The 24,629-nt window shown below is 36.8% G+C and overlaps 1 protein-coding gene across 10 annotated transcripts in view; it reads left to right on the top strand.

Moving 5' to 3' along the window:
* Positions 1-24,629, top strand: part of lama2 (laminin, alpha 2) — a 151,084-nt gene that overhangs the window by 57,574 nt on the left and 68,881 nt on the right. For all 10 annotated transcript variants that reach the window (XM_017411919.2, XM_017411918.2, XM_017411917.2 and 7 more), the window contains 7 exons: positions 2,387-2,551; positions 10,878-10,982; positions 16,187-16,398; positions 16,583-16,691; positions 17,100-17,213; positions 20,843-20,970; positions 24,189-24,275. In XM_017411919.2, the coding sequence (XP_017267408.1) occupies positions 2,387-2,551; positions 10,878-10,982; positions 16,187-16,398; positions 16,583-16,691; positions 17,100-17,213; positions 20,843-20,970; positions 24,189-24,275 (920 nt within the window). The remainder of the gene's footprint in view (positions 1-2,386; positions 2,552-10,877; positions 10,983-16,186; positions 16,399-16,582; positions 16,692-17,099; positions 17,214-20,842; positions 20,971-24,188; positions 24,276-24,629) is intronic.

Below are 24,629 nucleotides of genomic sequence, written 5' to 3'. Positions count from 1 at the left end.
AATTGCCATAATTATTTAAACTTTTTAAACTTTTGTTTAGTTGGGCTTTGACAACAAAGCTAATCAGTAGTTTATCAGAGCTTTAACCAAAGAGTGCAACACAAAATTTGGCACAGACATTTTAGCCCAGCAATCATAAAAGGCATTTAGATAAGTGAAAAATCTGAAACAAGGAAATGGTTTTTACAAAATATAACTCCGTGCTGTCGGGTGCAGGTAAGGGGCAAAGAGAAGAGTAATAATGAGGTGGAAAGTGTTGCCAAGAAAAAAATAGAAAGCTCAAGAGTAGAAAGGAGAAGGGAAAGTCAAGACAAGAGGCAAGAGGGAGGAGAGAGGTGAAGCAAGAGGAAAACAGTTTTTAACTGACAGGTGAGGTGGGAGAGGAGGGAAGAGGAGAGGCTGACAGGATGACAGCTCTGATTCAGACACCGATAGTGTGTGTGTGCGTGTGTGTCTGTGTGTGTGTGTGTGTGTGTTCAAAAGGGGAAGCCAAGGTTAGGTTAATTGCAAAGACACGTATGTGTCTGTGCTGCTTTCATGCACACACACATACACACACACACACACACATCACTCAGGAGTTAGAAACAAGCCTCTTTTAAAGGTGTCAGTTTTTGGACTTCGAGGCTGACATGTGGCAGATTTACAGAACTAATAAAGGAGTCTTTATTTTTACATATTTATTGAAACATCCAAGTGTTTTTCAGATTCAAATAATATTCTGATGCAATGGCAACAAATACGGATGTGGATATTTTACATGCTTGACATTTCCATAACAATATGGTTTATCTGAGCTGTGGACCAGAAGGCGCTCAGATGATGGTTTTAGTTGTACAGAACATCAAATGAAAACTCCTGGTTTTTAAAACTCTTATGCCTAAAAGTGCTGTCAGTGGAAAGCAATTGGGCAACCTTTTATTTAAACATGAGGATCAACTGTAAATATATTCATAGGTCTCCCTGAAATCCCTTCAAATCTTTGGGTTTACAATGATGAGAAATGTATTTTAATATAACAAAAGTTGGAGAATGTAGAGCTTTTCTGTTTTTGTACACTTTACAGTATTTTTGTATTTATTATTCAGCTTGACTGCCTCTGATCCATCAGTCAGTAGGATCACATCACCCAGTGGTGGTGGTAGATATTTACTGTATCTAATAGTTTCCTGCTTGCATTGTTTTGTAATGTTGGCACTAATTCAGAATTGAATTATGTACATTGGCATTCACATTTTATTTTATTTGCATTTTAATTATAAAGAAAAGCAAAAAAGTTAAACTATTAATAATTTATTAACTTTTATGTGAAGTTTTCTTTACCTTTTGAATGAATAATTTGTTCTTAATCTAAGAGTAAAGAGTAGCTAAAACAAGTCAAATTGTTCAGTTAGTGCACCTTGTAGTTAGTCAGCCATTTTGTAGTAATGTTCAAAACTTAAACAGGATTTTTTTTTTTTTTTCATTTACTATATAGATTCTGTAAAAATGCATACGTTGTAGACTACATCGATAGAAATAGGCCATAATGCAAACCCTCCGAAGATGTAAAGAGTGAACATTTTGAACACAGTTTCAGCCTTGGTTATTAGGCACAGGCCAAATTATCATTACTTTCATTATTTGTATGCCCAAAATGTAGGTCCGTTAATTCAAAAATGACCTTAAACAATATATAACTGTGAAAAACACAGTAGTTACATTAAGAAAAGTCAAGAGCACTGTTGAAACCATTTACATGTATGGCTTATTACCTTTGTGACACATGAAACAATCAGCGTTGAATGTGCTGTTAAATGAACACAACTGAAGCATTTAAACTGTCAGTATTATAGAGTAAATATTGAACAAATCGGTATAACAGAATATGCTTCATGTATAGCCCTTATGTTGTTACTAAAAAGCCAAAACCTCCCAGACATTCACAGCTACAGTCTACAGCTGAAGAGCAAGTGCTTTTTTTTCACCTGTTCTCTGAGTTTGGTTGGCTTGTATGTAGAGTTCTTCTTGACTGAAAACACTGTTATACGGTGTTATGATTTACCTAATTTACTGATGAATTACATGAAAGGAATGAATCATCTACACTGATTTAGAGTTATTAACAAAATTCAGTGTGTTTCTGTTGAAAATCGGTGTATACACCAGCTCCTCACATATTGAGGCTACTGAAAACTTACCATCATAAAAACTTGAAATTGAAAGCTGACCCCATTTCAAAACCCAGATTTTCAATATAGCAGGAAAATGGTGAAAAGTGTGCAATCCTGGCAAAGCTCTTTCAGCAAAATGACTTAAATTATACGACCGTTTACAGTAAAAGAGCCGCGTGTGCAATGGAAAGTAGATGACTTCTTTTCTCTCTGCCTGATTGCTGTGTTTTCAGGAGACCACTCTGACTGGCTGGCATCTGGTTGGAGACACAGGAGGGAGGGTGTGGCCTATTCACAGAGAGACGCCTTTGTATCTTAGCATCAGACACTCAGACGTTGTGACTAATCTTGGCTCCGCCTACTACTGGAACGCACCTGATTTATACTTGGGAAACCAGGTTGGTTGCAGACACACACTTGGAGACATTGATGTGTACTCCTCAGTCACATCACAACACATCTTTGGGTAAAAATATTAGTTTTAGGCACAGATTTAAAAAAAAAATGACTGGAATAATTTTGCTTGAAATATTTGATTTTAATTATGATTCCTCTTAAGATTCAACAGTTTGATGATAAAAGTAACAGGCCAACATGAAAATGCTTTTATGATGCTGTATCATTAAGGCACATCCAGTTTGTGATGTAAAAAATAAAGCCCCCGGGTGGACGTCTGAGAATATATCCCACTGGGATGTTCACCTCCCTCCCAGTCCTCCTCCTCTGGATCAGCTTCAGCTAATGTCGACCGTTTGAAATTGTGCCATGGTTTTCTTTGGGCTCGATTGGGCTCTATCACTCCAGCTGGTAAATAGCTGCAGTCCATGTTTCTGAAGTTGTTGCCCTACCACAACAACAGACCGACTGTGATGTTTGTCTGCGTGTCGTGGCTTAGAGGGATCTACCACTGAATTTCATTACTTTGCACCCTGCAGGCCTGGCTTGTCATCTCACTTCATTGTCTGAGCCTGGATCCCTCCCTCCCTCTAACCATCCCTCTGTCCCAGCTCCTTTTCATCGGCCTGCTCCTCGAACTCTTCACTCCGTCTCTCCAGGACTCCCATTTCTCACCTCGCTGTTCCTAAATCATCTCCCTCTACTTCCCCCTGGCTCTCTTGTCTCCCTCTTTCTCTATCTCTCTCACTTGCTTTGTGTCTCTCGGGGTAAACAGTGTTTCGCCTGTTGAACTCGATAATCAACTGTTTTTCTCTTAGCGCTCACACACATGCACACACCAAACACGTACGCTCCCGCAGTAACACTCACGCAGACTCCCAGGTCTACATAAGTCAGATAATGATGTGTTTTGGAGGCATTAGGGACGGCGGAGCAGAACCGCATGCCTCCAAACATGGGAAACAAACAAATTACCACTGTGTGTGTGTGTGTGTGTATTTGCATGCATACATGTGTGTGTGATTGCTAGAAGCAGTATGTGAGCAGTGTATGAAAAAGCAATTCCTTGCTTCATTCTCTGATCGTGTCACAGATAGATGCTCTTTGACTTGATGTGACTCTTTCACACACAAACAGGGCTCCGTCATGTTAGTGTGCTTCATTGGAAATGACAGGCTGTGCTTGTAATAACAAGCTAGCACTGGATCTATAAGAGCAGAAATGTGTGTGTGATAATGTTCCACACCGTTTGCATGACCTCCTGTATCATTAATGCCACGAAGGCTCCAGCTCTGAGGGTGCTCGTTGGTCCAGAAGCGTTTTCCACCGATGTTCATTGGGGATTTTATTGGCCGTGTCAGTCCAGGGACTGCTCGCTCACAAGGATGGTCGTTATCATCATTAAAGAGTGTGCAGTTAAAAGAATATTCATCCAGTGTTTCAGGTTTATTTGACAGTAAAGAGGCAGCAAGTGTATCTCAGCTAAAAATAACCTCCGGATGTTGCCACATGAGAGTGTAGCATCATTTTAATGAAGTGTTCTATATATTTAGAAGTATTTTGGCGACTACTTTCAAGTCCATGTGGTAGTTTTCCTCAAGCTTGCACCAGATTTATGTATTCTAAATAGGAAATGAATATTATTGCCCAATTTTAATAAAACTTTCAGGAAATAGTCATCGGATGTGCTTCTATAAATGATAAATCTTTGGAGCCAAACCAATTCAAGATGGCTGCCACACTCAGCTGACTGTAGAAAACACATAAATGCCTGCAATTCAGTTAGTTTTACAGATATTGTGGTAAAATTTGGTGATGTTGTAGCTGACTCATTCACAAGTTCTTTGCTTAAAACTTTAGACCTAACTATTGGAGTCAACCCTGTCTGTTAACAAAATATCTCATGAACCAAAGTACAGACTTTTAATGAAACTTTCAGAAAGTAATAATAGGATGTATAGATACAACTGATTAACTTTTGGTGTCAGTTCAATTTAAGATGGCTAATTATCGACATTAATCAACACAAAAACTGTTGAACTCAGTCACTTTTATAGATATTGAGCTAATATTGGGTGTGGTAGTATCTGAGAGTCATTTACAGCACACATAATTTTATTTTTAAGGTTTACTAAAACAGCTACAACTCCTCCCTTCTCAATATACGTTGGTTTAGTTTAGATTTCTGCATTTCTTCAAGAAATGTTAGTTAAAACTTTAATTATTTGGAATTACCTTTTGCATAAATGTCTGCTTGTTGCCTTTAAAGTAAGAGTACAAGTTTTTTTTAGGTTGTTTTGTGTCTTTGAGCAGAAACTATTTCTTGCTCATAGTGATGCAGAATTTTTAGCAGCCTGTCAAATACTAACCTTTCTGTACGCATCCTTTACCCTGATTTACAAACAGACTCACGGGCACGACAGATGAAAGCCTCACATACATAAAATACTCATCATTTAGAAAAAAAAGGTGACAAAGATGGACAGAAACAGACGGAGTATTGAGAGATTGAAACAGGAAGATAAGGAGATGATGGATGAAGATGGAGGGAACAGAAAACTTTCTTCCTGACAGATGATGACAGAAACTCAAAATGTGCTGAAACCTGTGTAAATACACACAACTCAGCTTATGATGCATTTTCTTTCTCCTGCAACTTTTCGTCTGGACTCTTAACTTTTTCTAACCTTTACTCATCGTTTTTCTGTGTAGTAGAGTCAGAACAAAGGAGAAAGTGGTAAAAAGGAGCGGTAAAGAATGAGCTACAACTGCAAACCAAGAACAACAAAAAGACAATGTAGGAAAAGAAGTGTTCCATTTTTGCTTAACTTTAGAAGTTAATACCTCACAGTAACGGTTAAAATCACTTGAAAGAGACATATCAGTTTTTACAAAACTGGCAATTTGTAGTTTATAAAAGATGCAAATGTTTGTAAAGATCACTGCCTTCATTTTGGTGTTGATTGCATGAGGTAAATTTTGTCTTTCATTTCTCTATTTGCACATCTTCCTCCCTTTCTGTTGTTCATTGTACAGATATTACGTTCAAATTTAGTGTGTGTTGGTAGCTGAGAATCCTCCCATGAGAACTACACAATGCACAATATATTTACTTTAAACTTTGCCGATAACTGTTTTAAACAACACTGTCTATCTATTGTCAAATATATCATGAACCACTGAACATATTTTAGTGAAATAATCACTGGATGTACATCTAAAACTCATTAGCAATTGAAGTCAACCCAATTCAAGATGGCTCCCACAGCTAATCAACTTTAGCAAACACAAAAAGATTCTAACTCAGTCATTTTTACAGATATTGAGTAGATTTTGGTGTGGTAGTAGCTGAGAGTCCTCAACACATTCTCTGAATGCTAACACATCTGGCATGAGCACATAGTATTACATTAGCTTGTCCATATTGTCATTTACAGGTTTCGACCCAAATGGCTAAACCTAAATCCCTTCTCAGCACAAAATAGTTCCAGTTTAAATCTCTTGCATGAAAGGTGGCAGGTGATATAATTTCTTTAATGAATGTTTAGCATTTATTTTAATACTGGTTGTTTCAGAAAGTTAAAAGGGCTGTTTTCTAAGTGCAGTTTTACTGTAAATCAAGCTGAAAAATCAGAAAAGCTGAACTAAACAAGAGAATCAGGACCTGTACAGGGTAATAATACATAATATTCGATAACTTGGTTATCTTCCCTTTAGATTGATGGTCACCGTTGAAAAAGCTGCTGCTATCTGACGCCTGTATAAGACCAGCTTTGTACCGTAATGCATTCGCTGCACAGTCAAATATTTACATTTCAAATAAAATTTTCCAGTACATCAAACACATTACCTGCAATCCAAGCCAATAAAGGCTGACAGTGCTGCACTTTCAACATTTATTTAAAACTCATAAGATTCTTCTCGTTTCAGTCGTAATTAAACAAACATATTTAGGAGGGGTTTGAGCCTCACAGGTACAGCTACATTAAATCGACTGAATGTGTCAGCTTCTCGAAGTCTGAAACACAAGAGGCTGCTGTGGTTGACTTTCAAACCTCAGCGAGCTGGGGGAGAGGCAGAACTATAATTGATTGACTCCAAGATACTGGAAGCAAATGAGTAAGCTGCTCTTAGACATCTTTCTGGATGAGATGTGCATACTGAGCTGCAGTTCTTCTAACCTTCTCTTGTTTCCCTCCAGCGATAATAATTATCATGTCACAGTCCTGCACACAACCACTTCAAAGTGCAACAATATTGCTTCCCTCTGTGTTTTAAGTGGCACCCTATGCATCGCCTAACAGCAGAAATGCTACTTGACAAAATTAAATGGTATTCAAATAGAAGTCCTTACCAAAATTGTTAATAAGCTTAATAGTTTTCAAATAATTTTGCCCTTTTTAGCTGCTGCAGTAGTTCTGACCCATCAGGGCTTTAATTCGAAACCTCTGTAGGTGTTTATGGTGTCTGACTCAGTTGACCCATTAGCATAGGACCTGTATTTAGTTATTTACAACCCTAATTCCAGATAGATTTGGATTTTGTAAAAAATGAAAGCAAACACAAAAGCTAATGGCAAATTTTATTCACAGTGGAACAAAATAAATATCAATTGTTTAATTTTTGGGTTTTTTTAAAAAAAGGTAATTTGGAGTTTGATGGCAACAATAAATATCCAAAAGGTTGAGACAGGGTCATGTTTCCCACTGTGAAGCATCTCCTCTTCTTTTAACAACAATCTGTAAACATCTAGGAGCTGAGGAGAGCAGCAGCTGGAGTTTTTAGAGGGGAATGTTGTCCCATTCTTGTCTGATGGAGTATTCTAGCTGTTCAACCAGATTTTGACTGATTTTCTGTTGGTCAGAGGTTTTAGATTGCAGTGAGGCCAGTTCAGCACCTGGACTCTTATATTACAAAGCCATGCTGTTAGAAAAAAACAAAGTTCTTCCACAAATGTTTAACAACACGCTGATGCCTTGTTAACACGTCATTTCTTCTTTCTGGTATAGTTTCTGTCACTTGTAAAAAGGTATTTAACTTAAACACAGTGTTTTATCAAATTTTATAAAATCTGAAGTTTCACATTTGGATAAATTTTATAATAAATAAACTCTATTGTCAGCAGTGCTGGATTAGAAATTTCTAAGGTGTTTTTTTAGCGCAGCTCTCATCAGCTGTAACACAATTCTGAGCTTTAGAGCAGAACAGTACCAGAATAAGGATGGACTAACGCTCGAATGGCATTAAAATACTTGGATTTGGTTGTTTTAAAGTTACGGTAAAGTTCTTACATCAGGGCTCTGCTCAGAACCCTGTAGGACGAGTGAGGTCGATGGTGACTCATTTTCACTCCTCTCACTCTGACAAACCCACTCCTTGGCACAGGCAGCAAATTAAATATTATAACTATACTCTTCATGTTTACTCCACAGTGACTCTAAGGTTACCTTATTTGTTTCCAGAGCTAAGCTTTTTTCTTTCTCTCTCGTTTAGGGTAAATGTTTTGGAAAGAAAACTAATTTATGCGTGTAGCATCTGATTAGTTTCGTATTTTCTTTTTAAGAAATTATTTTATTGTGGTTTCTTTTGCTCCATCCTACCTCTGCCTTTGAGTCTAACTGCAGGATTTATGACTTCTAAAACTGATACACGTGGCTTTCACTTTAATGAAGATCGACTCAGGTTCTTGATTATGCCTCGAACAGCGAGGATTACGTCTCCTTCTTCTTTTGGCCATTAATAGAGTTAATAACAGGCTTATCGAGCTCACATGAGGATCTGACTAATGTCTGTTGCAACTGAGTGTTTATTGTTCAGTCGTTTTCACTACCCATAATTCCCTTCTCCCCACACATAATTTTTCCTCTCATGCTGCGCCGTTTCATTGGTTTGTTCTCTTTTCTGTATTTTGCTTCTTTATTTCCTCTCCCCCCGGGGTAGAGTTTGGTGCTCTGGTTGCCATGACAAAAGCTTTGATTTCTGTCCAGGTTTTGGTGGATGGCATCAAGAGAAATGAGTTTTCTGAGAAATGTCAATAGTTTCAAAGAAAGTAAATTGCAAAATTCAGGAGCCCTAAAAGGCTAGAGCCTCATCCAGAAAAAAAAAAGCTTTTGCTGTTTCATCCTTTGCTCATGTTCTGCTGAATGCTCAGAGGATGCATTTACAGCAGAACTACGGAGGAAAGCACCGTACACTTTACTTATTAATGGTTAAATCTAGAGTTGTTTGTGCAATTTTGAGTTGAAGTTCCTAGAATTTATTGCAACAACAATTATGTTTTTATTGTATATTGAATATTGAACATTGTCAGACAGATGAAAAACACCAAAAACATACATATGCACATATACTTCGACTAAGAATTTTAATGATTTCCAAATATCGTAGGCATTTGCTTTCTATGAAAACATCCAACTTTCTGTTGAGCACTGCTGTCTGGACATGTATATTTGTTAATCACTGTGGACTCGGAGGCAGATAAACACCCAGAGAATTTCAGTAGGAGTTAGAAAGGGAGATATATTAAAAATCTAAAAAGTAGTTTAACAAAAATGTAAATGTAAATTCTTTCATGGGTCTCTAACGTGTAGAAAGTTGATTGTTGGCGGACAAATTAACATTACTTTGACAGACAAATTAAATGTCCACATCTGATTCACCTTTAAATGCAGTTTTTTAGCAAGTATCATTTTAGGTTTTGTTTAGGAATTGAGTAATTGTAATGCTTGAATAGATTTTGGTTGCATTAGTTCAAAAACAAACATTTACAATCTTCAAACTGTAGGATCTTAAAAACCAGTACAAATAGATATAGACAGATGGATGGATATGTGGCTGGGTGGGTGGGTGGGTAGGTTGATGGATGGATGTACATTAATAATACGAGCTTGGGAAATCATGTTGTTGCAGACTCAGACATAAATAGAATAACAAATTGAAAGGATGATAATCAGACACGCAACAAAATAATCCACAACTGTACAAAAATATTAAAATTGTGCACACACATGATTCAAACTGTGCAAACAGTAATTTAAAACTGCAAAATATGATTTAAAAACTGCAAAAGACTTATAATGTTCAAAATATGATTTTAAATGTGCAAAAACAGTAGCAGCATTATTTACAATCAGAGCGAACAGGTACATTGTAGTGGCCTGTGGCAGGAAAGATCTCTTGTGCTAGTTGATGAGTTCATAACTTATAACACTGCCATTTTGTTTCAGTGAATAATAAGGTTTAAATGTCTTGTTATACTTCAGATTAGCGAATGAAGGAGGAGGTCAAGCAGCACAAGTGTTAGATACATGTGGGCTGCTGAGTGTGGGTTTAAACTATGATTTTACTGTCCTCTGGAGTCCAAATCTGCAAATTGAGATAGATCAAGAATAAGTGTTATAGAATAAAACATTCACTGAAGCACCCCTGCAGGCTTGCTTGTGTGTGCGCGTGCGTGTGTGTGTGTTTTCATTCAGCTGCGAAATGGGTGATTTCCTCCTCCGGCTTAAAAAACTGAGGGTAATGATGTAGAATGGCAGAAGTTTATAGAGGCATTATGCCTACCTTTTACTTCTTTACTTACTCTCTCAAGGACTATTTCTTCTTCTCCCCCTCCCCTTCCTCCAGCGTGTCCCCTCCTCTCTTTTTTTATGGTGGCATTATTATCTCACTCCCTCACCCATTACTGTTCAGGTTGGAGCAGAATAATAAATTTCAGGATCGTGCCGATGCAGCGTTTCTCCAGCTCAAGCTCATTCTGTGGTGTCAACAGAAACGCTGCAAAGAAATACCACCAGTCAACAAAGACTGTAGTATATGTATACCTTGTTAAGATTTTTAGGATTTTAACATTGTTTGTGGTTTGAGGCATCAAACATAAGTAGTTTTGGTTTAAAGTCTGTGTGATAAATTGTCTGGTCGACGCAAACTTGCTCTTTTCTCTTTCATTTGCCTTTTTTATTATGCTGTTCTATTTTAATTTCCGTAAAATCACTGTCAAATCCCCAGTTGTTCTCCCTCTTGCTTTTTTGTTGATTTTGCTTTTTTTTTCAGTCGTCATCTTCTTTCTGTAGTTAAATGCCAACACTCTTTACTTTGAATCTCATTGCAATCAAGTGAGCCTGATTAGTTTCTGTAAATTATGATAAATGTCATTTCTATTTATGCACTAATGGAAGGCTGAGCATATCCTAAAAAAAAGCTGCTGTAACTTAACCCAAACCAATATTTTCAAATGCATGTGATTCCAAGTCACACAGATAAGATGACTAATTATGCCAGTTCAGGGAATTGTTCTGACTGACTGTGTTTCTTTCTTTCCCTCTTTAGTTAGCAGCCTATGGAGGGAGTGTGGTCTTCACTGTGTCTTACACTACAGATCAGCAGGAGCAAACGGCCATTAGAGTCACCTCAGAGCCTGACTTTATAATAGAGGTAAGGTTTAAATAGTTATAAGTTACAAATATCCTTGAGCGCTGACTGTCAATTGGTGGTCCCAGAACCATGTCTGACCTGGACGCTCATCTGGACCATGAAGTGTTAATTTATTAAATAATCAACAACACAAGAACGAGTTGTAGACAAAGACTGGGGTAATGAAGGCAATGTGTTAGCCAATCCGAGTGCTCACTCAGATCTTTAGAGACGATATGCAGTTGAGCACTTTAAATCATCAGTGTTCCAAATTTTCCAACTTTAAAAGTAAGAATTCAAATCTGAATTGACAAGTTACTTTAAGAAAATAAAGAAATGCTGCACCATGAAGTGCTAGGTTAGGTTAACAAGTTCACATGAATATGCCTGACTTAACAAAGTTAGCATCAAGAAGCTGAGCAGTCATTAGCAGTGGCAACAGCAACTGCTGTAAAGTTAGTTTTCCATGAAGTTTGTTTTGCAGTTGGAGCAGGACACTGCAGAGGAGTTAACTGTTGAAATAATTCATGTCTGCACCTGATGCAACTGCAGTCAAGTGAAAGTAAAGTAAAATAAACTCAGTCTTCTGTGAGTCCTCTGCGACGGGTGCCTTTCTTCAATCGATAATGTTCTCAATCATTTTTTTTATTTAGTATTTTTGTATTGCCTTATTTAACATTGATTACAATAGCACTGATGATGACTGTGATTCATAAATACAATTACAAAAAAAAAAGAATGAAATTGTTTAACACCTTTGAAAAATAGGAGCCATATAACGGTGACGGTGAACATTTTAATAAGATCGCCCCACACACCAGTATGTTGCTTTTGAGAAAGATTTGTTTTATAAATATGAAAATTGAAAGCACCAGAGCCTTGTTTTGGTTAGGTTTTGGAATAGCTTGGATGAAGACTTTTGCCTCTTTCTCTGTACTCTGTGCTTGACTGATGTCATGTCTGATAACTGTTGATAACTATTCGACAGAACGTCACTGCACAAACGGCCAGACTGTTGTTTTAAACGGTCTACTCAAAAAAAAAAAAAGAAAGAAAAAAATCTGCCTGTTGAAAAAATGTTGTTGTTGATTCCAGTTTTATAGTATTGACATACTAATATCTAATACACTTCTTGGTATTTTTAAAGGTAATTCTGCTTATTACCAAATTAAATGAGGTATTATTGTAAGGTGTTTATCTTTAGTGGATGTATTGACTACAGTGAATTTTGGAGTTTTGGAGAAGCAGACAAAGGCAAAAAGTACAGAGGCTAACCAATGTAATGGTAAGGATGGAGTTATATGCAAATCAATTAAAGTTTAATGAAGCAGTACTATTTCATTAAACTTTATGAGGAAAAATTTGAAACATTTTTAGGAGCAGTGAACAGTTGTCTGGTAATGGCAAGAAATTATTTTGCTCTGCAGAAAGCATTGACGAGTGTCACCAAGGCTTAATGAATATCTCGTGTTTACGTCGGAACTAATGTTTACAAAACTTAAAAACACTGTTGTGCTTATATATCTGTTTTCAGCATCATTTTTCTTTATCCACAAGTCATTATTTTTTTTTCCACTGGTGAAAAACACTAAATAAAACAGAAAATAAATCTTAAAAAAAAACAAAAAACTGACATACACGTAGACACAAAAACAGCCCTAGCTTGCAGAGAAGTGCTGAACTTAGCAATAAAAAATGCAGATGAAGACTCTTCCACCTCCTCTCTCTGTATGTCTTTATAATGAGGAGGTTGAGATGTGATGCATGGCAGCAATAAGCAAAGCAGCAACACTATTAGTTAACTGTTAATGCCTCCCATATCACTAAACAACATTGTGTGCATGAGCATGTGGTACACACCAAACACAAACAGGCACAGACAGGCAAGGTGAAAAGTGCAACCTCTTTTAATTCTAGTGTTATGTATCGGGACATAATGATTAAAAACAATCATCTGGTTCTTATTGAGTATAGCATTTTATTCATGTAGAGTTATATACTTTTATTATATAGTTATTCTGATGTAAATTTGCAAGTGTCGAAAGTAATAAAGCCAAGTATGATTGCAGATGTGTTGCATAGATTATCTCAGAATTGAATCTAAATTATTTTGGTATACAGATGAGTTCTCTGCCCAGACAAGAAGTCTTGTGGTCTGTTCCCGTGTAAGATGTCAAACTTTAGCACTGTTTGTGTTTTGCAAGAGAAGGTTATTCCTGGCAACTTCTGAAAAGCAGCCATACCTGTATATACTGTAATGAGCTACATTTCTTTAGCTGCTATCTTTCTGTTTTGTGTTTTTCAATGGAAATAGAAAAGGTCTACCTTAGGTTTCCCACTCTGTTATTTTTGCCCAATTTGAAAACGTAGTTAGGATCAGATGGATTTATTTAATGTCTTGATCTTTTTTTTTTTTTACCTGCTTTTTATGTTGAGGGTCGATCTGGTCTCTAGCAGTCATTGGGCGAGAGGTGGGGTACAATCTGGTCAGGTCCAGTAGACTCACGCTCAACACTTACACCTAGTAACTACAGAGTTACCAATTAACCTTACATCCACTTTTTTGTGAGAGGAAACCAGAGCTTTGTATGCAACCTTCTTGTTCTAAGGCCACTTGTCTATCATATCCTGACCCATTAATACCTAAAATTACAAAAAGACACATTAAAATAAATGATTTATTTTGCGCAAAAATGCATCATGTCATTGATAATCATCCATTTATCCAACCAGCTATAACGGATTATTCAATGTTGGGTTGAAAATGTAGCACGTCAAGTAGAGAAGCCCAAAGATCTCTCTGTCTCCTCAGCAACACCCTAATCACTTAGAACAAGGCCTTGATTTGCCTGTCTTTTATTACATCCTGCCATTACTTGTGAAGAGGACACCAAGATTCTTAAACTTATTTGCTTGAGGCAAAGGCTTACTCCCCAGGTTTAGATAGATAGATTTGAAGGATCTAGCTCTCAAGCTTGATCACGGCTAGAAATCCTGTTTTCAGCACATGGGTAATATGTTACTTTAACCTGTTGCAATGTTCCAATTACATTGTCCCTGACAAAGGAATAAACAAACTTCACATTCAGCTGCAAACCTCTCCAGTGAACACTCATTATTTGAAAACAGATCCACATTATTCATCAAAAGTGAAGACCTCTCCATGACTGTACCTTGAGATTCTGTCCATGATCACCACAAACAGGATCAGAGATGAGGGGCAACCCTGGCAGAGTCCAATCTGCCCCAGAACAAGCTTGGCTTTGTGCTGAGGATGTTTTGGTTATACAATAACCCAGCGTTCTGCAAAGGTGACCCTGGCACCCCTCACAATAGTCCTTGGGGGACTAGGTCATAACTGATAACATTAAGAAGAGGAACCTATGCTCAGAAAACCCGTGACATACAAGAATTGTGGAAGTAACTTCTATTCATACATGGATTGACAAATTAAATAAATATGGTGTCCAGACTGAATTTCTTATACACATAATTGTTGGTGAACTATGTGTAGCAATAATGATTAAATGCAAACAGTTGAAAAAACACATGGTAATAATGGAAACAGGAAAAAACTGCAAAAACTTCAAAAATTGTAGCAAAATGAGAAATTTAAAGCCATAAGAAAAACATAGGTTGAAAAACAGAAAGAAAATTGAAAGATGGATAGTCACAGGCCAGTGCGCTTGTGTTATTTAAAGACATGTCAGTGTCGACAGACTGGGAGGAGGAGGAGGAGAGGAGGACAAGCATTGGTCTTGTTGTCAACAAAAAGCCTCTCCAAATGATGACAATAATGAACCACCCACACACTGTCAACCAACTTTCTCCTCTTCACTGTCTGTTTCACCCTTTGTCTCGTGTTGTATCTCTTTTTGCTCCACAGTTTATGCTCTGCATATCTTTGTCAAGATGTTGGACATATATATTTGCATTGCCTCATGATGTGCAGGAAGGCACTTGTGTTTTGTTTGCAAGTTTGGGAAAGTGGCTGATAACAATCTCTTGTTTTTCTCCTTGACTGTTGTTTTCTGGTTCCTTTTCCCAACTCTGTCTCTATCCACACAGCATTTACCAGTATAGTGGAAAAAATAAAAATACAATGTTATGTGTTAGAAATGGGGGAAAAAAATGGATTTCCAATCATAAGTTATTTAAATATATATATATATAGAGAGAGTAACAAATGCAGATCTTCCACATCAACATCACCTAGTAAACACTTGAAACTGAATACTGTCTCCTATTCCTCTTCTGAGCAATTAAAGAAAATTACAGTGGCTAAGAAACAGAATATCCCTTCCAGAGCTCGTGTTTGGTTCATTTATTCTGTTATGGTAAGATCAAAGTTCTAATGAACTGTCAGGATGCCACATAGACATAAAAGATGTAAAACTATGGCGCTAAGGGAACTCAGTTTTATTTTCATGTAATTAAAATCCAATGAAAGCATGTAATTAATTTGAGATGAACACATTACATTACTAAATTTATTATTATATTACTGCTAGTTGATCATGCTATTTTTCTCAGATTGAAACTTTAGGTAGATCTGATTGTAATTCCAATTGTTTATTACTTTTAATCCATATTTTAACATATATTTTATTAGGTACAGTACACAAATACAGGTCATAAATGAACAAAATCGCCTTCCTAACATTTCACTGGAGAGAGTATTTTTGAATGAACATGAATTCAGCTTTAAAACCTTTTGGTAAAAGTTATAATGTCCTTCTGTTTTTGTAAATTATTTGACTCTTCAAAATCAAAGCTGAAATTATGACAAACTAAGTTATATACTGGTTCCTATGAAAGTGCTGCGTTCTCTGTTCAAATGACTTCCTCTTACACTCAATTAGTTTTTTTTTTTTTTTATTGGTTTATTGACATGATACCCCCTTCCTGCACCACTGGTTGTTGTCGCTCTGTGTTAGCTGCTACCAGCTATTGATTAGTTCTCAACAAGAGATGGTCAGATACAAGAAATGAGCTTCATCCACTTTGTGTTTTGTACTCTCAAAATATCAATAGAAACTGAAGCTCATTACTTAATGACACATCATTATATCCTGCTGTTTTTAGAGCAGTTTTGAAAGAAAATTATTACTCTTTCAGGAAAAGAAAGCCCCAAAAAACAAAAAGACTGCCTCAGTTTCTGAGTTTATTGTATAACAAAAAAAAGAGACTTTGCCAACTTTTTTATTTTTTAATTTGCTTATTAGGGCGGCGGGATGAAGATTGTTGACAGGAGGTTTGGCCAGCCCGTGTACCCATCTTCACCCAGCACCAAACGCATTGTTCTTCTTCCAGAGAACTTCCTGCTTTCAGAAACGGGACAACCAATCAGCAGGAGAGACTTCCTGTCTGTGCTGGCCAATGTGACGAGTGTGATGGTGCGGGCCTCGTACAGCACAGAAACCAGCGCCGTTTACAGGTTGGAGCCAATAACGTGTGAAAACGTTTTTGACAATAAACATGGTTTTATGTAGCGAAAAGCACAAAGTTTATAAAGCCTAATTATCCAAACTGACTTGTTTAGGCTCATAAACTATGAAAATAGACCGATCGTCACTAGGCCAAAAGGATTGTTTAATATATATGTGTGTGTGTGTGTGTAGGCTCTACTTATTCTCAATGCAGGTAGCAAATCCCTTTGCCAAAGGAGAGAGAGCGACAGCTGTAGAAATGTGTACTTGTCCTTCTGGATATGCTGGATTATCTTGTGAGGTGAGCATAAAGTCAGTTAAAAGGTAGATTATAAAAAAATGTATATGAAATACTTTTAATTTTGTCCTTTTAAATGAAACTTGGTTGTGTCAACACTTGGTAAATGTATTGACAATTCCCCTGCAAAACCTCTCATGAACATTTTCTTAAAACTTGCTTTAATTGTGAAATTAAAGTTTCAGAGTGTAGCTAAGACTATTTATTTATTTACTCATTTATTTCTGACACCATAATTTTGTTTTTAATTCGTTCAGTAAACTTCTATAATCACAAGGGGAAAAATTTACAGAAATTGCAAAGTCATTGAAGAGCTAATGAGATCATAAAGACGAGTCAACATCACAGACATTTGAATACAGTTCTGCCTGTCTTTCTGTCTTTCTAACTGTGTTGAGACGCGTGTTTCAGGTTTGCATTTCAGGTTATCGGAGAGTCAACGGACATTTGTACAATGGCGTGTGTGAACCTTGCCGTTGCCATGGACACAGTATGCAGTGCCACGAGGTGACAGGCCATTGTCTGGTAAGTTTACTAATTAGTTCAGTATGTCTCATTGTTGGGTTTCATTTGAAAGATAAAGTTTGACAACAGAACTGTCTTGCGGTGGAGGTGTGGAACGGAAGACCCTAATGCAGATAGACTGTCCAAAGACAGGCAGGAGATGTAAATATAGTGACTAATTTAAAAAAAGAAGCCCTCAAACTGAGACTAACAAGAACAAGCAAAGTTGAGAAACCAAGAGAAAATAAAAAACTACCGAGTGTTTATGCTGAGTAAAAATGACTGACACAGTGTGGGAAAGATAATTGGCAAAATAAAACAAGGTGTGGAGGAAGACCAGAGAGCAAAACTAACAAATTAAAAGCTTATCATTTCTCGAAGGAATGCATATCACCCGCCACAATTCATGCCAGGTCAATATCTGTAGAATTGGCTTGGTTATGAACTTTTAATTGTTTTTTTTAGGGTCAGTTGGCTGTGGCAGCCATTTAGAAAAAGGCTGATTCCAAAATTTTATCACTTGTAGATTTACGTCACTGTCTGCAAGTTTCAATAAAATTTGACCAATGGTTCACAAAATATTTTGGCAAAAAACAGACAGAATAAAAACATTATCACTTACCTTTGCCTTTCAGTGGCGGGTGATAACAAAGCAGTTAGCAGACTAAAGAAATACTACAAAAAACAAACAAAAACATCATATAAAACTATAAATTACAGTCACTCTTTTTTTTCTATAAATTTAGAAGAAATCACACTTGGAAACAGAATAGGAAGTTGTCACTTTTTGCACAAATTTGGTTTTAATCTTGGCATTACTGTTACAGGTAGAAAATTCCACCATATTTTGGAACAAACTGTACCGGTATGAAGGTTTTTATTTGAAGACTTATCCTTGTTAAACCTCAGTAATGCTTGAGTTGCATGACCCGGGCTTCATTTTATCTCATGTTTGCCCTCTAGTTGTCATTAGAGGAACTGCTGGGTGATACACTCTTTGTTTACACGCACTCATTCATAATTTATGCACAATACACACACACACACATACATGTTAACCCTCTTCTGTGTCTCTCCACACACTCACTCCCAAGTCTACCCACAGCCTAAGGCTAATGCTGTCAGTTTTCATTGCTCTAAATTCACACATACTAAAACACACAGTTGTTAGCGCACACAGAGAACACACACACGCACACACACACACACAGACCTGTGGGTTTTGTATTACCATGTTATGTTTCATTATAGATGAGGAGGATCGGATGTGTCAAAGGGAGACACACATTGAGAAAACTAAACAAAACCAAAAAAAAGCAACCAACAGACAGTCAGGGAGGAATTCTCAGATACACACATAGACAATCTGACGTTAACTCACTCACAACCACACTAGCACCTGTCTCGTATGTATACACAGTGACAGGCAGACAGTCAAACCCATCCACACACACCTTCGCTGACAGCTGTGATTTGTAGCTGCAGCTGAATGACTGAATGATGCCACGGAGGTACAGGTTAAGATGGCGGGCATGTGTCAGTGTGTGTTTTAGCTGTGTAAGGTCATCTGATCTGAGAATTCAATGATTTGGACTATCACTGGCATATAAACATTTTAACATTAGATTGTATGAAACTAGAAAAGTTGCTGTAGATGGAAAAAAAAAAGGTTGGTAACAAAGTGCCCCCCAAAAAATTGCAATAAGTCTTTGTAGTTTACATCCTAATATTTATGTGTTATGCTTAAGAAGTGTTTTAGGTATCTTCTTTTTTATTTATTTAGAATTATTAAATGTCTGTTTACTCACACTTCAGATATTTTGCTAACAGGAAGACAAATGAACACACACAGACAGACACATTACATGATCGATCGCCGGCCTTTCATGGCAGCCAGCAACAACAAGCAACTTCATATTATTTAATTTACAAGAATGTTAATGATAAAATATTGTCTAATTTATCAATAATGTCCCTGAACCCATTTTGACCTGATGCTACATATGCATGCTTTTGTTGCCTAGACATAAGATGCTTTAATCCTTTTTGGGCATGTTTTTTTTTGTTATTATTCAGCGGTAAAAAAAAAGAAAGGGAATAATTTTGCTGATGCGTGGGTTGAAGCTGATGCCTTATTAAGTAAAGTCAGGATGACAGAAGAAAAAAGTTCTCCACATTGTTTTTTTAAATGACAGAATCTATATATTTAGAATTATCGTTATATTGCAGTTGCAATGTTTTGATTTCATTTTAGCTTAAAAATGACAACTTGTTGGTAAAGATAAAAAAAGAACAGTGTTGAAAACAAAACATTAACACTTCAAGTCTAATACAGATAATTGTTACTGTGAGTGTGAAGCACACAAAAGACTTTAGCAAATCTTTTTTTTATTTAACTTTGTATCATTATGTATTTAGTATTACATTTTGTTTTCTTGCATTTTGAATGTACATGAACAGCCAAGAGATTTGTTCAATTTGCTCAAAATGTAAAAATCCAGTGTTCAGGAGCATTACGGTAATGAAATGCAGCACAGTCTTTAACCTTAAAGCCATAAGATTGCTACTTATGCCTATTCTTCTCAGTAATAATTATTTTGACAGTGACAATTATTAACAGTACTGTTTCTGTAAAATTGTATCAAAGTATTGTATTCCTTTATTCTAATCCAGTGCTGTACCATGCGAGCCAATTGATTTTTGCTTCTCTAACCTCTAGAAACAAAACATTATTTACACTTAATAGTGCCAATGGAGTCTATCCTTAGCTCATTTTTTATGCATTAGCTATTACCACAACTTAAAAAAACGTGCGTCTCAGCAGTCAGCATTTGTCTCTTCTTCTAACTGCCTATGTTCAGGCGTCTGTGCACTGCCAGGTCAGACTGCATTATCTACAAAGTATGCAAAGCAGATAAACTAAATGAAACGATGCAAAAGAAAAGAACAGTGTTTGTAATAGAAAAATATTTCACAAGTTACCAAAACATGTTTGTGCTAAAAACTGAAAGATGGTTTTGATTAACACCTAAACTCCTCATAATCTTCTGACATCAACACGATCCAGAGAAACTGGATTTTCTATTAAAATGCAGTGAATGCTGAACGACCCTGCTGAAATTAGTTGAAAAAGGACTTATTAACTGGACTGCTAAAGCTGAAACAAGGAGAACAGAGGCTAAAATGAGCAAAACTGTAGCTTAATGCTAAAATTAGTAAAACCATAGCTAAAACTTAAAGGTAGCAAAACTAGAGCTAGAAGCTAAATAGGAAAACCTTAAATGAAGCTAAAATTAACAAAACTGTATAAAAGGAGACAAATAAAGCAAGTATGGTTATGTCATGATGAAGCAGATTTTAGAAAATGTTTTTGAAGGACCTGAAGAAACCTCAGTGCATTTCTTTTGTAAAAAAAAAAAAGTTTAACAATTCAAAAATGACAAAGGTTACAAATGCTAAAAGTCATAGTATACTATCCCTGATTGAGGCAATCGTTTTGTTATATGAATAGTTAAAATAGTATGTGGAAGTTGTTTGCAAACAAAATCGTGGAAGAAATTAAATGGGCAAACAAGGATGACTGCTGAATCAGCATTCACACAAACAGAAGTTGTTTTCCAGTTAATTGACTCCCTCGTTGCCTCCTCCAGGACTGCTCCCACAACACGGCAGGTCATCACTGTGACACCTGCCTCCCTGGTTACTATGGAAACACCACCCGGGGGTTACCTGAGGACTGTCAGCCATGTGCCTGCCCACTCAACATTCCCAGCAACAAGTAGGTTCTGGAGCCTTTGGGGTTAATGTGATCCCGGCTGTCCTCCCTGACTCCACGACCTTGTTTCTTTCTTTATTAACTTTTTTTTTTACTTCATTTTCTCCCTTCCTGATAAAGTTAGACATCATGACTATAGATAGGAATATAATTGTAGTGACATTATGTTAGAAATATCATCACCGCAGGTAGATGGAACAGTAGATGTGCAGAAGTATCATCGCTGTAGGAGGAAATGTCATTATCATTAGAATCATCAGAACTGCTACTAAAAAACCTGAAGCCATACTCAAACACATCGTTAGAAAATTTAAAAATTCTTCACCATACTCCGACTCTTGTTTGAAAAGTCACTCCTGCTGTGCTGTCAAAGCTGAAATTACACTTGCTTAGATTACAGGAACTATTTTCTGAGGGTTCCAAAAACACTTCAAATACAGACGCAAAGACCTATTAAAAAGGACACTAAATAAAATGGACATGGGAACGTTAAGGACTTCTTTTTTTAATCATATGAGTCTTCTAGGTTGGATGGTGTCATGGAGTGAAAGTAAAACAGTACATTAATACAGATTACTAGAAAGTCAGGAGTTTTCACTTAATTAATCAAACCCTAAAAGAAACTCTACAGTCTGGTGTGTGTGGTGGTGCTAGTCGTAGTAGGAGTAATGGCTACTTTTGACCTTTGAAGGTCATTGTAAGTCTTTGTAAGCCCTAATTGAGTCAAGACAGATAAATATCCATTGTAAATTTACCACTTCTCTTGTTGACATTAACAAAAGGTGAATAACATTTGACTCTTTGCCCTCACCTGATTGGTGCATTTATGTTAAAGGCAAGGGATATTTTAATTTTTATCGGAAATGGCAAATTGAAATAGTAGTTTCTTTGTTTTTTCTTTGGTTGACGCTACAAATGGAGATTTTTTTTCAGGAGCACACCGGGGTACAAACAGGGTGTTATGAGTATCACTGTGGTGTGTTTAGGGAGATCCAGATGCAGACACACAGGAGACAAATCATGGTGAAGTAAGACTTTAATAAATAAACCGTGAAAAAAGGCAGCAGAACAACTTATTGGCAGCATGACAGTTTAACAGAATGTACGAGAATCTGACTAAGGACTGAGGAAAACCATGGAGTACGTGTCCTTGGAGGGGTGACTAGTAAGTGACAACAGACGTGCTAATTACAAATGCGAGACAAGTGAGTGAGGACGTGGAAGCGGGGACAACTGAGGACAGCTAGCGGATATGTTAATACAAAAACACAACTCACATGGACAATCCAAATCAAGAAACAATTCAAAACTCTAAACAAAAGATGAAGAACAAACCCATATCATGGCAGCTACAGGGAATATTGTGTGGCTATGGTGTTGGAGTAGCACAAAAAGGCAAAATACTGGGGTCATGGAGGTTGTTAAGAGCAAAGGAAAGTTCAACTTAAGTCAGAATGAAGCAGAAACGTACTTGACCTTTCTGCTAGAAAATTGATCATTTTCTGAAACTAATTATAAATGCATTCACGCTGAGTGATGTCATCATTATGAGCACAGGCCTGCACACAAAGACACAGGCGGCAGCAGCTGAGAATTTTCCTGCAGTCCTGAAATGCCATGTCCAAAATGCTATGAGCTAAAGAAAGATACAACTCTCTATCTCGCTGCTTGCCTCTTTTTACCTTCACTCAGCCCTGGCAGTAAAAATAACTTGTTGCTACGCCTTTCAACCCCTTAAAATACCCTAAATGTCTTTTATGTTCACTAAACAAGTTTAAAAGGTGCTCAGACGTTTCCTCTACTGAGCACCCAATAAAATGTTCTCATTAGGGTCTGCATTGAAAGATGAGTGAGGATTTACACAAAATAAGCAATAATCAGCCTAGTTTTTAAATATTTTATTTATGCACAAGATAAATTTATTGCTAAGAAGTTTTGTTTTATTATTTAAATTTAAATTCATATAATGTCCCACAATAAATGTGTATAAATTCATTGTTGATTCTCCAGCCACAGAGCTTTTAATCATTCTAACCTGGTAGATGTGGCCAGATAAAACACATCCTTAACAGAGGAAATGATATGAATACTGAAGGTGTTATATATTTCTTTTAAAAGTTAGATTCTTTCAACAAAAGTTAAGATTACTAATAATATCTATTAAAAATAATAGATATTGTTGGTCAGGTTTTTTCAACTATCTACTTTAATTCTATGAAAATGTCTAGCCAACTGATTTGAAAGCACAAGAATGGCTGTAATTCACTCAGTTTTACAGATATTGAGCTAGGATTTGGTGTGGTGGTAGCAGAGACTACTCTAAGTGCTATTTATTGCACAAGATGTATATCATTAACTGTTGTAGTCAGTGTTGTTTGTATGCATGATGTCTCATGAACCACTGGATGGATTTTAATGAAACCTTTAGGAAACAATGATTGGAGGTTCCTCTACAACTGATTAACTTTTGGTGTAAAATCCAATTCAAGATGGACACCACAGCTAATCAAAACCAGCACAAAAAGGGCTGTAACTCAGTCAGGTTTACATATTTTGAGCTAAAATTAGATGTGGTAATAAAAACAAAACACTCCTTTCGTTTTACTTTAACTTAAAGTCAAAATACAGCTGATGTCATACAATAAGATGAAGTTGTATAACATTTGTTATACAACTATATCTCATTTTATTAAAAGAATTTGCATTTGTTATGTTTTCCGCACAAGCACTTGCCAAGCAAGCTTATCTGTAACTCTGAGTGGCTCATAATGAGCCAGTCAGTCATCTAGTGAGTCAGGCTGGAGCCTGGAACCCGAGCCAGCAGAACTATCTATAGTTTATGGAAGTGGGAGGGTGTCAGAGCGAGGGCAAACGACTATCACTTTACTCTGGTTCTCATTTAGGCAACAGTTTGTGGCGAGGAAGGGTTTTTCTTTATTTATGTTTTCGCTCTCTTCCAGAATTAAGAGTGTGTTAAAGTGTAAATGTGTGTGTTTGTGGGAGAGATTAAACGCATGTGTTTTGTAGGTGTGAGCGTAACTATAGGGACAAGGAAGTAAAAGCAGGGACACAGATGTCCATGTGTCCATGAGGAGACAAACAATGGCCTTGACTCGCCTGTGTCTTCTCTTCCTCCTCTCCTCCTTCCTGCCTTTCCCTGCACTCGGACAACGCTATCGATCCCGCCAACAACAATTACATCACCATGGGAACCCAAACAGCTTCAGCCCGACCTGCCACTTGGGTAAAGAAGGGGAGGTGCTTTGTGACCAGTGTCAGCCCGGTTACACAGGACCGAGATGTGACAGGTAACACAGTCAAAAACAGTTTACACAAACAAAACTGTAATTATCATTAATATTAGATGTAAATTCATAAATCCACAGACTCAGTTTTTGGTATTTCCTTCCATTAAAGTGTTACTTGGAGCAATTAGGCGTAAATTACATTTCATAACCTAATTAATTTAATTTCAAGTGACCACGATGTGCAACAAAACTGAAGTTATTTTCATTCCTCGAAATCACTGTTTGGTAATAAATCAGGCTTGCAGTCAGTTGCTACCAAATGAGAATGGAATGTGTTTCTCATTAACTCTATTCTGAGTATTCTGGGTCTCATTGTCCAGCTGGCTGTCTATCCAACACACATTTTATTTTTGT

This window comes from Kryptolebias marmoratus, linkage group LG19, assembly GCF_001649575.2.
Source record: "Kryptolebias marmoratus isolate JLee-2015 linkage group LG19, ASM164957v2, whole genome shotgun sequence".
Taxonomy (NCBI): Eukaryota; Metazoa; Chordata; class Actinopteri; order Cyprinodontiformes; family Rivulidae; genus Kryptolebias; species Kryptolebias marmoratus.
This window is presented reverse-complemented; position numbering and strand designations above follow the sequence as displayed.